Source organism: Anopheles moucheti, chromosome 2, assembly GCF_943734755.1.
Source record: "Anopheles moucheti chromosome 2, idAnoMoucSN_F20_07, whole genome shotgun sequence".
In the NCBI taxonomy this organism is placed as follows: Eukaryota; Metazoa; Arthropoda; class Insecta; order Diptera; family Culicidae; genus Anopheles; species Anopheles moucheti.
Genome location: NC_069140.1, coordinates 19,738,952 through 19,757,639, shown reverse-complemented (window position 1 = coordinate 19,757,639; position 18,688 = coordinate 19,738,952). Strand labels below are relative to the sequence as shown.

The window sequence follows — 18,688 nt, the reverse complement described above, 5'->3', positions numbered from 1 at the left end:
AATGCTCGTTCCACCATCCGATCCATCACGCGAAAGTGCGTGAGATGCTTTCGTGTGAATCCAACCAACTCAAATCAACTCATGGGAAACCTACCTGGTACTAGAGTCATACCGTCGCCACCCTTTGCCGTCACAGGTGTTGATTACGCTGGTCCGATATTTATCAAACAAGGCGGACGTCGTCCAATATTGATAAAAGCCTATGTATCCGTCTACGTTTGTATGGCAACCAAGGCCGTACATCTAGAAGCAGTGTCCGATTTAAGTACTGATGCTTTTCTGGCATCATTAAAACGATTCATCGGCCGAAGGGGTATGATACATCAGCTTCATTCAGACAACGCTACCAACTTCCGAGGTGCAAACAACGAACTAAAGGAGTTGTTCAATCAATTCCGCGACCAACAGTTTGTGAACTCCGTTGAATCATTTTGCCATTCGCGTGAAATTGAGTGGCATTTCATTCCTCCTGATGCACCAGAATTTGGCGGTCTCTGGGAAGCTGCCGTGAAGTCAACAAAAACCCATCTGAAGCGCATCGTCGGTAATGGAAGGTTAACCTTTGAGGAATTGTCCACTGTACTAGTGGAAATCGAAGCTGTTTTGAATTCCCGACCGCTCTTCACCATCTCCAACGATCCTGCAGATCCGCTTGTGATAACACCAGCCCATTACCTGATTGGTCGTCAATTGACTGCTCTAGCAGAACCCTCCCTGGAAAATGTACGGGCAACGCGTTTAACAAGATGGCAGCATCTGCAACTAATGCGCGAACATTTCTGGCGCGCATGGAGTCGCGATTATTTGAATACGTTGCAGCCGAGAAAGAAGAGTCTCCGCACTACGACGAATATTCGAGAGGGAATGATCGTCCTTCTTCAGAATCGATGCGAACCACCAATCAACTGGCCCCTGGGACGTGTTACAGCTGTCTATCCCGGAAAAGATGGCTTAGTGCGAGCTGTTGACGTATCGATTGGAGGGTCTACCTATCGTCGCAGCATAACAAAAATCTCCGTTCTACCCATTGAGGATAACGATACCCAACCCATGCTAGAATAAGTTTTGAGTAACCTCAAGGGGGGGAGTATGTTCCGTTCCCATTGAACCGGAGTAAGTTCGTTCCCGCACTCCCATCCTTATAGCAGAGTAAGTTCGTTCCCGCACTCCCATCCTTATAGTGTTCCCATCCCTATAGTGTGCCCATCCCTAAAGCGTGCCCATCACTACCGCGTCCCGATGACGTTCAAGAGTATATAAGTGACAGACAAGAAGAATAGATGAGTCCTTCGATTAGGATAGAGCTACAACTCACCCTGCCGGAGTTGTAATCATCCATTGGTCCTTCGAAAGAGTGTACCTTCAACTCACCCTGCCGGAGTTGAAGTAGAATAATTTGGATTAATAAAGAAACGAACAGTCCTGATTTTTGTACCGACAGTTGATTTCGTTTCAATGCAGCTCTTTGTAAACTGTTGACAGGAAGCGAAGGGGATTTCATTTTAGAATTACTGCTACACCGTTCGATCCATCCGGCCAGACAGTTGATAGAACACTGGACGTGCATTCCCTAGCATTAATTCCAAGGGTTTCGCTGCCGGGTGAAAATCGCACAGAAATCTATTTCATCGTTCCACACATGCTCACAGTAATATTTCGAATAGATTACTGTGACAAGCAGCAGCATTTTGGATTTCAAAACACCCTGCCTCTTTCTTCAACCTACTTGCCATCGATTGTTAGCGCTGATAGTGCTGTGATGGTGCTGTTGAAAGCGAAACCCTTTGTCAGTGCTTATATCAGAGCGCTACCAGTGCAGTGAAGCATTTTCAATAGAGAAAGCTACTTGCGGCCATTTTCTAGCGAAGCCCAATTCGATCGGTCGAGTATATGCAGTTTGCTATGTAAAGGTTCATCGTATCACATATTCGACGGCATATAGGCAGAAACATACACCCAACCCAACGCTACGGGACAAAACCTAAGCTTCTGACGAATATGTTGCAGAAGAGTTATAGTCTTAGCGTGTGAGTCGAGAATCATTACCTTATCATTTATCCAGCATAAGGGTTCATTCAATTATTACGTAACGATGATGGGGGGGGGGGGGGGGAGCAGGCCCAGCGTTACGATTAGTTACATAGGGGGGAGGGGGGGTTTAAATTTTTGTTACGTAACATACAATAAGATTATACTTAGATTCCCGCTTCACAGTCTATGTAAGAGAACTTAACTTATCTAAGAGATTTTTATACAAATTCCATATTAGCTATCTACTTTTCAATTATTTAAAGGTCAAGTTTCTTGGTATCTTTTGATACCCATTCATTGATGACTTCTGATGTCCACTCAGATGGTGATTTTGGAATCCTGTGTGTTGTAGTGGATCCAGTTTGCATTTAGTGTCACATAGCAAGCATCGTCGACTCTCAAAATTTACATTGAGCTTGAAGAGCTCTAAACAGACTCAGAATGATGCATCCAAGTTATCCACTATCGTAAAGAGCTTTATACAATTAACATCAATCATTAACCATACATCAGTTAATTATTCGATATCATATATATCATATATAAGTTCTATATACTCCCAGCTTCGTACAACTGAAAATAATTCACTAAATCTACTTTCCCAACAAATGTATTCATACTTTCGTTATTTTTTTAGATCCTTTAAATCTGTGTTTTATCAAAAAATAAGTTAGTTAAAAAAGAGAATGAATAATGAGAATTAACAGAAGACAACTACGCAAAAGAATAGTTGCTGGATAAATAAGAAATGATAGTACTGATAAATAATTTACGTACGAATTATTGTTCTTAATCACTTCTAGTTCACTTTGTACATGCCAATGATGATTTATATTGATGAAAGATACGGACAGCCTGAAATCAAACATGGTTAATGAAGCATCGTACGCAGAATCGTAGCTGTATAGATAGAAGTAGGTTCTAAAACCGCTTCAAATTATTAGCAACGATCAAGCAAGTCAGTCTGGCGTGAGTAGTAAATTTATTAGGCAGTATGTTTGTTTCTTTTTGCATTAGTCGAAATACGAGGGAATTACATGGATTACTTAAGAAAATTTCATTTTTTTCAAACAAGGGGGGGGGGGGGGTCAACGAAATGTTACGTAATTAATGGAGGCGGGTTGCGTCCAGTGTTACGTTTTGTTACAATAGCGGGGAGAGGGTCGAAAATTGACAATTTTTGCGTTACGTAATAATTGAATGAGCCCTAAGATGCGCCTTTTGAAAACTGTCGATTAATTAACCGAGAGTTGGAGTGCAATAAGCTCAGCACCTTTTCAATAGTCTTGTGATTTGGTACGTTACTGATAATTGGTACGAACATATCATTGAAATGTAAAAAACTGAATATAGACAATTTATTTTTTTTGCATCTGCTTGTGCTCCATGCACTTTTTGTACATACATTTTCAGCCACTAATAGCGGGTGCTATTAAAAATTGAAAAATATCCCACGTAGTAAAATTCTTCCACATTGCTGCGAGTAAAGGAATTATATACCGTTCATTAAGCTCTGCTTGTCTGCAGTGCATCGCACACAACACACAAAACGCACGCAAAGCGGCTTTAAATGAACGATTAACTTCACCGAAAAGACGACGCAAGTAATATGCTTTTAATATTAAATTCAACCATATCATATTGATGGACCCGCCAGCAACAATGCAGGCGCTGCCAATTTCGCTGTTTGAAGTGCTATCCAACGGCGCCAGCTCTCGCATCGTGCATTAATGTAATTAAAATTTCAAACTAATTCCCGAGTGCCGGAGAACCGCAATTACACTACAAAAGCCTTGCGCCCATTTTCGCTTGTAGTATGCGAGAAATCATGTTGACGCGTAGAATCCACCCCAAAACAAGGGGAAGACGGGACAGCAGACTTGCTCAAATGCAAAACCACATATTACATCACATCGTGCATCACAGCATCGCTACGCAGATTACGCACCAGTCGATCAAAGCAAATCGCTCAAATACCTGCGAAACAGATAATAATCAATCAAACATACTAAAAGCACTCGGTAACTGAACGGGACCGAACCGTGCGCGGGTGTGCCATTTTTAGCGCACTTAATCTACTAATCGATCAGCATTTCAAAATTGAAAGTATGATGAAATCCCCGCATGTTCCGTCACATGTTCGGTGCACGAGCGGATGCACCGTACCCCGTGTGCTATTCAGCGATCTTATCATTCTGCTCACAAGCAAACATATTCGTCTAGCCGCGCTATCGCGGGCCCGCTTTTATTGCACGCATTTTACACACCTTTCACGTGCTGCGCATGAGACTCGCTAGCGTGACAATCGAAAGCTTGTTCGATTCCTTAATCGATTAGGGCAGAAGGTGCGGACAATGATTATGCAAGCGATGACTAGCGATGAAAAATCATGCTGAGAAACAATTGCTGGATCGTTAGTGTAAGAAGCAGGTGGGACTTATCAAAGCACGATAAGAAAACGATGAACTCTTACAAACGGTTGACTCACGGCAATGGACAAACAGCACGTGCTGTTTGTGTCTCCTGATATGGACAGTTTTATGATAATACCAAAGCCGCTTTATTGGACTACAAACGGCAGTGGAAGTGAATTAGCATAAGGGAATTACATTTAAAACTAGACTTTTATGAACACCGTATACAATTGTTTTAGAAAACCATATTTGACTCTTTTATGGTATATTTAATAAAATTCTCATTTAATTTTTTTTCCACTACATTCATTTCCATTTTTCACAACAAAAGTCCGGACCATTTTTTTAAAACAAATGGACAAACAATAGCCCGAGTAAGCTGCATTACTTCAATAAATGAGCTTCAAGGTCCCTTGTAACATAATCTCCATCAGCTTTTAATAATTATACAGCATGGCACTGCTTCCTTACACTATCTCAGCACAAAATGGAAAATGTGTTCCATTATTCACTTCCAAATATTTGCAAAATTACAAACCTACTATGCTCTTCTCTGCTGAAACTGCTCGTTCTGCATAGTCCGTATGGGTTTCCTTCCTTTCAACAGGAGGCTTACACAGGATTGCACAGAATTTCACAAAAACATTCGACGAGCCAGCATCGTTGCATGGCAAAAATGGGTATGAAATTCTACTAACCAGACCAGCACTCTACGTTAGCACAACATCATTACAAGAAAGCTCCCGGTTGTGTACTATTCGTGATTCCTGTAGCATGAGCGCACACAAAAAAAAAACGCATAAAATGACGAGATTCATCAACACCACACTGCTCCGGCGTATGTCGCAGAGAATGCTGCGCGCTCTAGACCGTCATGCATGCTGCGAAGTGGTTCAATATTACCTTATCCGCATACACAGCATCATACCTTCCATTCAACACCAATTTCTTTGACAATTCCACGCTCGGCTACCTTTGATAGTGTTTAACAACCCTCCTTGGTGCTTGGTACTTCAGCTTGTTTAGCATCAACCACCCAAACACGCACGCTATGTTCGCGGAGCGCATAATTCTGAGTGCGCAGAAAACAGCGAGGATCAGTGTGCTGCTTATTTCCACCCATCAAACCAACACTAACCTAACTCTTCATCATCATGCCGCGAGGAAACTTCAAAACAACTCGGCCAGAAGTGCTAAGGTTACCGCAGACCATGTCGATTGCAACTGCTGAAAGTACACTGAGTCAGCATACCATACAGCAACCAACGGCAACAGGGCATAGGGGAAAATGGTATCCAAAATGAATTTCTAGCTTTTTTGAGACTTTATTTCCACACTTTTCTTTATGTGCGATCTCCGGGAACTCCAAGCTGGAACCCATCCTTTGTACCCAAGCGGAAGTTTGATTATCTATTGTTTATTGGGAAGAAATAGTACGTTGATTTGAATATTTTAAACACAAAACATTAGTAACTAACAACACATAGTGTTGCGTCCAGCAACCGCTTCTCTACAGCAAAGGCGATACCAGTAGCTTTTTTTAACACTGTACTTTTATTCTTAAAGGAGAGTGTAAGGTGAAAAGAGGGAAGAGTTAAAAAAAAAACTTCTATTCTTGGCCTAAGCTGGTTTCGAAAAAGGACGCTAGCTGTCCCTGCGCGCTGCTTTTATCTGCATTCTCTCCCGTTTTCCCTGAACGGGTATACGTGAGAAGAACGCACGATCCTGCTACGCAAGCGCCACCTAGCGTCAACCTACTGAACGAGGCTGCTGTTGGTTCAAATGAACCGTTGCTCGCAACACATAAAAAATATCATAAATCAATAAATACAGTGCATGGACCTGTGTTATCAACTCCTACCAATTTAAACCAACTAAAGCTAAGGCTTGGTTCATTTAGAAATGGGGCACTTTACACAGCGGGTATCTTTTATACCATTAATCCAAATGAAAAACTTTGTATGAATGAATCATAGGTTTCAATATAATATATTTTAAAAAAATATGAAAAAAATTACACTTCGCTTTTACGAAGAAATTATCGGACCTTTCTGTTTATACCGCCCATCAACCGCCGCACAGCTGCTTCAGCCACTGTCCTGGCCATTAAATTCCACCAATTGTACATTTGTATTATATCCTTAGTTAATGCACCCTTTTTCTTTAGTTTTTGTTTCATTATTGCCCAATATCGCTCTATTGGACGGAATTGGGGGCAATTTGGTGGATTCAGCGTTTTTGGTTTAAATTTCACACCATTATCGTTGAACCATTGTAGCACGTCCTTGCTATAATGACAGCTTGCTAGATCAGGCCAAAACATTACTGACCCATGATGAGACCTAATAAATGGCAAACTACGTTTCTTAAGACACTCATTCTTAAACAAATCCGAATTCATGTTCTTATTTGTCACAAACACGTTGGTCTTCTTGCCACATGAACAGATTCCTTGCCAAATCAAAAATTTTTTAGCAAATTTATCGCAAAAACAAATTTGATTCTCTTGGGGACGTTGCCTCGAGCATAAGCCTTATAAAATTTAACCCCCGGGATTTGTTTAAATTCGGCTTTCATGTGGGTTTCATCGTCCATCAAAATGCAACCATGCGGTTTGGTCAGCACTTGATCGTACAGCTTCCGAGCTCGGTTTCTGGCCATTGTTTGTTGTTTCATGTTTCGATTGGGATGTTTACTTGCTCGAAAACATTTAAAACCTTCTCGGAGTCGGATTCGCCGAACAGTAGAGCGGTCGGCGTTAAGATTTTTGGCCAAGTCGTAGTCGGAGATGTTTGGGTTAGCCTTGATTTTCCGAATGACTCTCAATCGCAGTTTACGATTCACGGTTCCACTCCGCCCATCGCCTGTGTCTCCTTGTACTTTTTAATCACTCGCGCAACAGTCGACTTAGGCAAACTTAACTGTTTTGCCAACTCCCGAGATGACACTGCTGGATTTTGCAGATAGTTGTGCACTATCAGTTTTCGCTTCTCCTCTTGCATGTCGAATATCTTGGAGCAGGGAAAACAAAATTGCGTGAAGTTTTCACAAAGCGAAATGTTTACTATTGTCTACAAAACGCTGTCAAAAACTTCCATTTTTGTCCACGGGGGGCGCCACTATAAAACAATCAAAGTGCCCCATTTCTAAATGAACTAAGCCTTAGTTTGGGGCATCGGTCTTCACACGACAAAAACGGTCCAAAATCCCATCCGGACCAATCCTCCGTACGCAGGACTAACTATCCGGCTACGTCGCAAATAAAGTAAAAAAAAAGCCAAAAAAGGCTAGGACCTGCTGTTAAGATTGTTGTGTCGCTAAAGAAGGAGAAGAAAGCTAGTTACGCATGAAACGTAAAACAGTGTTCCGGTAGCTGCAATAACAGAATCGTGGCAAACACCGGTAATTGTCCGGTGCTATCCCGATAATGGTTTAGTGGAAGGCTGTTAGAAACATGCTGCATCCAGATGACCACCACCGATGCAAACAACGCGCCACCCATTCCCCGAGGGGATCCCCATTATCACATGGTATTTGGCCGACCGGCCGCGTGTGGCTTATCGGAAAGAAGCAGAAACGTCTTGCCCGCACACGCTATTATCACCCATCAGCAGACGCTATATAAGACGCTTAACGGTTCGTCCACTGTTGCCAGTGTGGTGCAGGTGTGTTTTCTTCCGCCATTCGTACCAACATTGCGTAGCGCGTCGTTCGCGGCACAGCGTTGCCTGACCGTTGCGGGGCAAGACCGTTCTGTGGTTCAGTGAGGAGTTCATCCATTCGTGAGCAAAAACCATCTGGCGGTAATTATCGTTCAAGATGATGTACCAGCTGTGCGTCTATCTTGCCCTGGTCGGTGGCCTAGTTTCAACCTCACCGTTGTACAATCACGCTGCGGAAGGTCAGTATGCGTTGGCATTGGTGTGCAATAGGCAACACCGTCATTGTATCGTGGTGCATCGGAAACGAAAAACGTATTGACTTGTGGTTAACAATGTTTGTGAACGATCTTTTTTGTCCCTCTTCATTTTGTACACACACGTGCAGAATACGATCCGATGCACCCTCAGCGGTTCCTGTTCGAGGAGACGCTGCCAGCAACAGACCAACGCACCAAACGTTCGTCCGCAACAATGCCCAAACTGCGCTTTGAACCACCGACCCTACCGGAACACCATGCCCAGTATTGGAACAACCTCGCGCAAGACATTCTCGACCGGCAGCTGCACAAGAACCACCTCAACCGGAAGGTGGCCAAGAATGTAATCATGTTTCTCGGTGATGGACTCTCGATACCGACGCTGGCTGCCACGCGCGTCTACATCGGTGACGAAAGTACCGAGCTCTCGTTCGAGCGGTTCCCGTACGTCGGGCTCTCCAAGGTAGGCAATGGGGCCCGCCGGGCACCGCGGTACCCGGTGCTTCAAACCGAGCTCAGTGACGGATTGATTGAATCAAATATTCATTCCCGGAGTTGTGGCTCACTGACGTGTAACGCGTCCCCACTTTCCATTTTTCCTTCCCAGACGTACTGTGCCAATGTGCAGGTCGCTGATTCGGCATGCACTGCCACCGCTTACCTGGCCGGCGTGAAGGCTAACTACGGCACGATCGGGCTTACGGCGGCCGCCGCCCTCGGGGACTGTCAGGCGCAGAACGACACCGCCAACCATGTACATTCCATTGCCAAATGGGCCCAGGATGCAGGCCTTGCTACCGGTGTGTACCCATCTCGCTATCGTTCCAAACTCTTTCCCATTCATCAGCCGGGCCGATCATCAACATGGCAACCATCGAATACCGCGGCTGTCTGCTCAATGTACGGCTCAATCTACCCTCGCTCGCTTCCCTTTACACTCGCAACCGCTTATCTGTTTCACCGACGGTGCCAGTCCCGGCTTTCAAACGGACCACGCGACGGACCTTGTGTGCGGGGTTTGTGGGGGGGGGAAGCCTAACAAAAACAATTGAAACCACCCTTCGCCCTGATTCGCCTGGTATCTGTTGTTCCGTTCCTTCCCCCTCCAGCACACTGTCATTCGTCAATCATTCGTCACATTGTGTCAACATACCGCGCTCGGATGGTACGAGGCATTTTTCTTTACAGCTACGATGGAGGATGGCTTTCCCATACACACACACACACACAGCCTCCGGTTGGGTTCCCATCCCAACCATGGTTCGCTCTTGTTTGTGACATTCATCTTTCATAGCTTGGACGTTTCTGCAAAAGCTAGAACACAAACCTAACCTCAAACGGGGCGGCGATCCATGGACGGGTTGTTTGTTGGGTGGACGGCCTCCCCACCCCAGGAGGAGGAGGAGGAACTGAACGTGCATTTCCGGCCCGTGCCATGTGACAGACAGAAATGCACCGACAGCACAAAAAGGGGAACTCTACAGTGCGACAAAGATGTCCTCGGCAAAATCGATTGCGCTGGCAGCACCAGCTCGATATTATTCACCACCCCGGAACCCCGGAAAGCTGTTGAGTCTCGTAAGGGCATCGGTACAGCCGTGTTCGCCATTACACATCCCTCTGCGATTTCGTAAATATTTTATGCAAATTTATTGACATACTTTCTGCATCTTCTGCGCATTCCCATTCACAACCCTTTGCCCGAGAGTTTGACCCCGGGGTCGGGGTTTGATTTTGGTCCGAGTATCCTCAACGGTCGGGTTTCCCTTATATACACACCCTTTCCCAAGAACTTCCCTGACTCGGCGGGTAAACATCATACGTCGGCTAATAGAACTAGCTCAAACCCAAAACAAAACCACCACATTCAGCAGCATTCGAGAGGCCAAAGAGGCGACCAAAAAAAAAAAAAAATCGTCCCATTAATGATACCCAAACTTCGATTGACCTTGTTGGTGTACGAGAGCGGGCCAAAACTATCCGTCGAGGCGTTCGTCATGTATTCTTTTACCGTTTTGCCTTTTGCAGGATTCGTAACGACCACCGAGGTAACGAATGCTTCACCGGCCGGCGTTTACGCCCATACGGCGAATCGCAACTGGGAGTCGAATGATGCTATCGAGAAGGACGGCTTTGATCCGACCGTTTGCCAAGATATTGCCACCCAGCTTATCCATGGCCCGGTCGGCAAACAAATGCAAGTGAGTAAACCAAAATGCACACACACATACACACACAGTGGGAAGTTAGTCCGAGGGAGTTGGGAAGTCCGGAAGCACCCAAAGCCATCCAAACACTATCTCGACACACTGCGCACATCCTTCGGTTTAGTTTCGAGCAAGATATTACCGAACGCTCACTCCGTAACCGTCGATGCACCCAGCAGGGTCGGTGCATTTCACTTTGCACACCCCAATAGCCACAGGGCGGAGAACCCGGGAATATACGGGTTCCTGTTCCTGTTATTCATTTGCTGCTCACTGAAACGATTGCACCGGAGCTGGCCACGCTGGGGGAGACATCTGACCGCAAATTCTACTCCACTGCGCACAGTCGAACAAACCTCGAATCAAATTAGGACGAACTCAGGTCGAAAAGAATCTCAGCTCCCACACCCCCTCAAAAAAAACCTGCTCCATGTCGGGATTCGGACAGGGTTTTGAGCACTGTGTCACCGAGTGTAAAATGCACTATCGAATAGCCCCCTGGCGGTGCTAAGCGGGAGGGCTTCACTTTATCAAACAGCATTCGGTCAGTGTATATCCTTCTTAAGCTTTCGACTATCATCTACAATTCAGACTTAACCTCAAACTTTCCAATATGTGATAAGCGAGAGGTAGCCGGTACCGCCGCAAACCAACTATAATCGAATTCTGTTCAAATCCCTAACGCAAATGTGTGCCCCGAATGCTTTCATACGCGCTAGCCGCGAACCTTCTCCATTTCGGACTGCATTTTATCTACCCAGGCGCCCTTCTTGCATCGCGCTCGAACAATGCACTCTGCCGAGTGGGAACGAAAATCTACGATTGTCCTAATCCGCAAACAACTTCAGTTCTCTCTCCTGCACGCTCTTTGGGTGGAGCTTGCAATAAACTGCGAACGTAATTAGTGTTCCGAGCGGAGGAGATGATCATTTTTGTGACTTTGCTAATGCTGTTTGGTTAGATCCAAAGTTAAATGCAAGTCTTAAGAATAAAGTTCAACAACCGAGCTGGTACATGTTGACACAGTGGGCACAAGCAGCCTCAGGACATTTTTACTCTTTCACGCTGTACGTGTGTGTGTGTGTGTGTGTGGCATGCATTCAACCGCAAACATAATTGAGATCACACACATCAAAGTGCACGTCAACTTTAATTAAATGACATCAATTGCATCACTCCAAACTTGGAGCTTGGTTCAACAACCAGTATAGCACCACTACGGGGATAAAATTAAATTCCTAAATCCGTGGGAAGTCTGGTGTATTAAGAACCGCATGTCAATCCCATCATTGAGTGCGTTACAAGTTACACACAAACAAACAAAATGTAGAAGCAACAGTTAGCGAAACATCCAAACAGGAATCAATTTAAATGCGATTTTTTTTTTCACAATCAGGCTATCGAATTTTCTCCCAGCAATAAGTGTCTTGATAAGCTTCCGTTTGTTTACTCTCGTAACTTGAATTCTAATCAGGCGCACTTACTTATCGCGAATCACTTTGAACCAAATTTCACACATTCCCATTCATTAGCCATGCAGACACTTGCAACAACATTACATTCCCCTTTTTTTTAAAGAAACCTGTTTACAGTACTGCGATAAGCGCTCGATAAAATGTGTACAATTTGACGTGTGTTGCTATATATGATGGGTCTTTCGTTTCGGCAGGTTATCATGGGCGGAGGCCGCCGGCAGTTCCTGCCCACCCACCAGACCGACATCGAAGGCATCCGCGGCAAGCGTACGGACGGGGAGGATTTAATTAAACACTGGCAACATCATCACTCCCATCACCGATCTGCATACGTGCAGAACCGTATCCAATTACTCGAGGTAATTAGGGGTAGCAAAGCAAAGTACAAAAAAAAGAAACACACACACACTGTGCTCTCTTTCAAACACACTTACAATGGCGATAGTATCCCTTTTGGTTATTGGGTTACAATATTGGTCGGTTTGACAGGTTTGTGTCTGTCCTGCAGCGTTACACAGCATTGTGCGCCTTGTCAACTTCAAACCAATTACGATTTGTGGTAATCATTTGTGTGGGAAGGAGATTTTTAAACGTACGAAGAACTGCAGGCAATGCAGCATGTTGCTTCATCGATTACAAGCCTCTTTCGGTGCGCAAACATCGCAAAAAGCTAAGAGGCGCCCAGTATTGAAGCGAGTTTAAAATTCATGACTAACATGAAACAAAGAACGCAGCATAACTCTTCCATGTGTGTGTCTTCCAAATACGCAGACCAGCACGGAACGGGGCGAGCTGGACTATCTGCTCGGGCTGTTCAGCAGCAAGCATCTTCCCTATCACCTCGACGCGGACGAGCGGCAGATACCGACGCTGGCCGAGATGGTATCGAAGGCGATGGACATACTCGAGCGCAATGACAATGGCTACTTTCTATTTGTGGAAGGTACGTGACACTGCAAGAACTGGACCCTTTTTCTGAACCGTTTTCTCCATTATACGGCTGTAATGTTGCATGCCTTCGCATGGCCAGCCAGTCACTCAGACGCGAGCACTAAACTATTGTACACATTCTATCTATTCCGTGGCGTTTGCGGATCGGACGAAACGAAAACCCCACACTAGGTGGCCGGATTGATCATGGGCATCATTACACTCAGCCGATAAGAGCCTTCGACGAGACGGTCGAGTTCGCCAAAGCTATCGAGATGGCACGCAGCCGCACGAGCCAGGATAATACCCTGATTGTCGTAACAGCGGATCACTCGCACACGATGACAATGAGCGGCTACTCGGTAAGTGATGCCAAGCAGGTGTAGGATGGGGAGCCTTGTGGAACCTTGTGTCCTACGTTCGTTTGGTTTTTTTATTTGCACCCGTTACCATCTAGTACCATCCGGTTGGAAATGATGCTCTAATCACGCTCGTGTCCTTCGCTTTTCATCTTTTCTTACACACACACACGCACAGAGTCGCAAAAATGACATTCTCGGAGTTAATAATGGCCAGCGGGCGGATGACGAGCTGCCGTACGCTACCATCAGCTACGCCAACGGACCGGGCTACGATCGAAACGTGCGGCCCGAAGCACGGCTGGACCTGAACCAGGTCGACATGCGGGACAAATCGTTCGCCTTTCCGAGCACGGTACCGCTCGGGCTGGAAACGCACGGTGGCGACGATGTGGCCGTTTTCGCCAGCGGTCCCTGGGCGCATCTGTTCAGCGGTACCTACGAGCAGCATTTTATACCGCACGCGATGGCGTATGCGGCCTGCATTGGCCCGGGGCGAACGTCCTGCACCGCCAGCGAACAATCGTAAACCGGAGACTTGCTTTACCTACCTACATGGCCAGTGGATGAAGGAATGAAGGATGGAAAGAATTTCAGAATCTCACTACGTTCGCAAATGACACCGAAGGTATAAAAGCGAAAGGACCATGGCTTCGCCGTACAAGTATTGCTTTCGGCTTAATTATCATCCAGTATTGGTGCACGAGCGAAGTTGATTGAGATGCCACACAACAGGGCTTACCAATCGTAGTAATAAATGCGTAACGATTGAAACGCTTCCAAGAGCTCACACCATATATCGGTGCAGTATTTGACATCCTCGAAAGAACTTTGAAGAGATCGTCTAGCTGCTTGTGTGCAGCCTTGTGGTGACAAACGGTCTTCATTAAACGACTTTTCATAAGAATGTATCATGTGAGTAAACACTATCTGTTATAAGTGGTATAGTAGTACAAGACATTTTCTCTAATATGCATCGATGATTTAAAAAATAATCTATGGGTGAGTGTCAATACGTGGCCTCAAATTATATCTTAGCTATTTTAACATTTTTATGAATCTAGAGCTTTTATAAATATCAGGCAAAAATATTGGATTAATATACCAGCAAATGTATTGCCACACGTCAATGTTTAATGCTCACACGCGTTTAGCTCAAAATAAAGTTTTGCAAATCAGTTCCTTCATTATCTTGGAGAACTGTGAACAGATTAAATTGAAATTTTCTCCAGATATTCTGTACTCAACTGTTAATTTTCATTTACAAAACAGTGACACATTACATTACAAAAGTGATAAGTACAAAACTAAAGTACTACTTTATTTCGGATTATTTTTAAATATTTAAAATTCAATTCTCAATTTTGATGTTTTTGTTTTCCTAAAAAGTAAAAATTTTTGTTGGTAGGCATGAATGTGCATGCTTTCCATTGGCTACACTGCATATCCAAATGTCTTTGTTTTAAGCTTTTGAATTTGTGTACCAACTATAGTATTAGTAGAATTTTGAAGTTTAAAAATGCTTATCACGATTTTTTTTGCGTCAAATATGTTCAGAATTAAAAAATATAGTTTATAAAAGCTTCCACGAAAGAATAGCAAATAAACAAAAGATAGTATGTTCCTCCATGTGCTTGCTCTTGCAGGAAAACATTCTTCTGCATTGTTAAAAATTTCCCTTGCCTGCTTCTTCAAGAAAAAAGAAAACTTCAATTAAACGAAACTCAACAGAACCCAACCTCCATCATTCACATCGCGTGCAATCTACTGCAAGCCCTCTGCGATAAATCATACACTAATTAAACTGCTCGGTACCTACAGCATACTGCAACCAATACAATAGCGTACATACAGCCACTAGCAAATTGCGAGTAAATGAGGGCGCTACAATAAACGTTTCCTAACACCAACCAAACTATATTTCTACATTCGATTTCTGGTAAGTTTTTGTTTTCTTTCTCTCTCTCTCTCTCTGTAACCCAACAGAAAATTCCCCATTGCGCTTATTGAACTACTTTTTCACCATTCGAACTCTCCTCCGGTCGCTAGTCCTGCTAGCCTTATTTCCCATAAATCACGTCCACGCTACGGTTAAGGAAGCGAAATCCCACGCCGGAAACGACACCATCGGGAGTGAGCCTCAAGTAGAAGGGATCTTAGGGCTTTACTGCCCGCGCGTCACTTTACGTGGCACGAAACAAAGGGCGAACCCACCAACCAATTCCGTGCGCCTATTATGCGCCTTCGAAGCATATTAAAAGACTTTGGCCGAAATGGCAGCAGCGTGCCGGGGGTTTTTATTTAAGTGATTCATTTTTCAAATCGAAGCTTCCACTAACCGAATGGAAAACGACCGCGCGGAAAATTGCATCCCATAAGGCAAGTGCTACGGGTAGATCACGTTGCAATACTGCTTTTGTTTGCCACCATTACGTGTTTTTTTTTTGCTCTAGTTTTTTTACTTTTCGTTTTACCGTAATAATAACTTTGAGTTGATCATTTTTGTCGTGCTCATATTCTTCCACGCTACTCTCTCCTGGACTGGTACCCTCGATCCGTCAGTGCAGACACTGTGCAGTGCATATTTCTTCCACTTAGCAGCAGTGGATTCTTTGAACCTGCCCTAGCACTGCCACCATTAATTGCTATCGTAAAAAAGGGCTGCAAAAAGAAACTCAAGCAATCCATCCAAAATATAGAACGGCTTTTTCCGAGCGGAAACGTAAACGAACTCGGTTCGACCATCAGCAAATGCTGTGGTGCCCGGTCTGCAATCTATGCATCATCCTTCCGTAAGCAATCCTTCCAAGCAACAACAGGGCTCCGGTTATCGAGTCGTTCGCCTGGATTTATGCAACGGGCGCAAACAAAAAATGAATCCTTCGCGGTGAGTGTAAAAAACATACAATGAAAGCGTATAAACCAAAGCGAAACTATTTCCATATTTCTCCACTCGAACCTGCCCGGCTCAATCCGCACCGTGGGCAAACCATATACCAATGTCCATGAAATTCTCGCGGGAATTATTACATTATGGTTCTCCGGTGGAAGGTTCGGGCGCGCACGCCGGGCTATTACTTGTTTGCCCGTCGAGAACAGTTCGCACGAACTGGTTTCGAAATGATTCGATGCTAGAGCGCCGGATGGATTTCCAACGAACGCGCCCGAGTTTACCCTCAGGGAAACTTCCACTTCGTCCAACATTCGGCACGGTGTGAACGGTGTCCAGCGAAATTCTGCAAACGCCCTATCGCCCTACAGCTACTAAGCTATCCGAAACTATTAATTTCTCTATGCCCGTTGCGGCGCGCTGGGCGCCGCTGACCACGGCAACAGGGCCGGCGAAGCACTCATTTTGGATTCATATAACCGTAATATGAATCCTTCCGCCATCCAACGAACTCTCCACTTTTAATCGAATCGCTGCTAAGCATGGCGCGTCTCGATACGCCACGCGTACTTAGTATGTATTACAGCGCGCCTCGCGGGACTTGCAAACAACCAACCGAGCCGCACACCGCACCGGTACACTGCGTTGTCCCATATCGCAGGTCTGGAAGCAACTGCCACGGTGTGGAATGGGGCAAAACAAACGGCTCGCAGCGGTCGTTAATAGTGAGGCGCGATGGTGGACAAGAGTGGGGGGTGGCAGCAACAATAAATCCAACTGGCAGTGCACTTTATTTGGTGGAGAGTGAAAGAATGGACCTCACTTTGGGTGCAATTTTTCTCTCTACGGATGATGGAGATTGTTGAATGAGTCACGGGAGAGTTAGGAAATACATCTATGCTGGACCGGGCGGCGAAACATTATTCTTTGAGCAAAGTATAACCAAAGCCAGTAGGCTTATTTTTGCGGGCATTAAGAATAGGCACATGACCTGATACCACTGTCATGTGTATTTTAAATCTACAGACGAATATAAGAGCAAACGAAAAATCATTTATATCAAGGACTGATTTGTCTGATAAATGATTTTATTGTTGCGACAGAGGCTTTTGGTTATTTACAACAGCTTAATTATTCTCAAGCAATCGTCCTTTGCCTGAATTGTCATTTTCTTCTTCTAAGCGGAGAAAACAGCTACTGAAGCGTACCGTCAACACCGAAAAGGCTACAGCAATACTTGAAAAGCACCATCCACAGAAAGGAAACTGTCAATTTTCATACGGAGAAAACGATTTCTAAAGCGTACTGTTAACATCAAAAAGGTCACAGAGATGAATGAAAAGGACCATCTGCGGAAAGGAAGACCGCAAAGCTTCAACGATGTTCAATTAATCGCCTTTTGGTGGAACCGGTTGGATGTTCTATACTACGAACGGCTGCAACCTAACAAATCCATCACTTCCGGAATCCAGCGTCTCCAAGTCCACTTGTGCGAATGAGTAGAACATTAAAAGCAAATTGTAGCAACAAGGTAACTCTGCCAAATGATAAAGTTCAGAATCACGTTGCAAAGCCTGTTATAAAATGTTAGCAAAACTCGTAAAATGTAAAATTCTAAGCCCCTGGCCATATTCACCAGACACTGTGTTATCCGACTAACTAATGGTTTGTTCGATGGCACATGGTTCTGACTGATCAACAGTTCTTATCTTCTAAAAACTAAAAAAATGGCTTGATTTCATGAATAGCGTCAAAGATAGGCACAAATGGTAGCTATTGATGGCTAATATATTCAATAACTAATCTATGATTTTAGCTATTTGATAAATTTTGCATTAGTTAATTGAAAATAATTGAAGAACAAATAAAATTTTAGAAATAACAATAAAAATATCTATTACAATACTAAAAACTTCAGTACACTGCCAACCACAAACCACTACACTAGCCAGTCAGCGATATCATTCACAGTTACCACAATGGAAACAGGGACATAGTTTGTCCTGTAATGTTGCATTGTAAGCTAAAACAATACACGCCCTTTATATGTACCTTTGATTCCATGAAATTAAAATGAATACATCATACAGCGTGCACTCAATTCTCTCCCGTCAGACCCGTTTAAACTGTACGCACCGCAGACCGTGCACCCAGGGCAAAACTATTTCAAAGCACAATATGCGCACGAAAAATTGCATACTGCTGCACCCACCAGTTTATCTACCACCATGGTAACCAATGAACGGAAATAATACGACCTGAACCACTTCACACCCGACCACACCACCAGACCAGGCCGCCCATTACACACCCGCTACGGACGCGCCATTTCAATGAAATTCAAACAAAACACGCTCACTCGCAGCAGGAAAGCGAAAAATATTAATATTCACTCCCGACAAACGGGAGAACGGGGTCGCAGAAACCCTGCAGCAGCCGGGTGAGACGGCAGGGCATGGACGA

At 44.5% G+C, this 18,688-nt stretch overlaps 2 protein-coding genes across 4 annotated transcripts in view; one reads left to right on the top strand and one right to left on the bottom strand.

Annotated features, from left to right (window-relative positions):
• LOC128297848 (peripheral plasma membrane protein CASK) overlaps positions 1 to 18,688 on the bottom strand; it is a 217,489-nt gene that overhangs the window by 136,414 nt on the left and 62,387 nt on the right. The gene's annotated exons all lie outside the window — the stretch shown is intronic.
• LOC128297849 (alkaline phosphatase) lies at positions 8,262 to 14,079 on the top strand. Its single transcript, XM_053033558.1, has 8 exons — positions 8,262 to 8,346; positions 8,493 to 8,827; positions 8,972 to 9,164; positions 10,393 to 10,565; positions 12,241 to 12,405; positions 12,818 to 12,989; positions 13,169 to 13,338; positions 13,514 to 14,079. Exons 1-8 carry the CDS (start codon positions 8,265 to 8,267, stop codon positions 13,862 to 13,864), a joined length of 1,641 nt encoding a protein of 546 aa, XP_052889518.1. The 5' UTR covers positions 8,262 to 8,264; the 3' UTR covers positions 13,865 to 14,079.

Excerpts from the sequence above, each read along its gene's own strand:
- LOC128297849 (XM_053033558.1), top strand. The coding sequence starts at position 8,265 with ATGATGTACCAGCTGTGCGTCTATCTTGCCCTGGTCGGTGGCCTAGTT. Across the intron at positions 12,406-12,817 it reads ACCGTATCCAATTACTCGAG|ACCAGCACGGAACGGGGCGA; the intron begins GTAATTAGGGGT and ends CCAAATACGCAG. Across the intron at positions 12,990-13,168 it reads CTACTTTCTATTTGTGGAAG|GTGGCCGGATTGATCATGGG; the intron begins GTACGTGACACT and ends ACCCCACACTAG.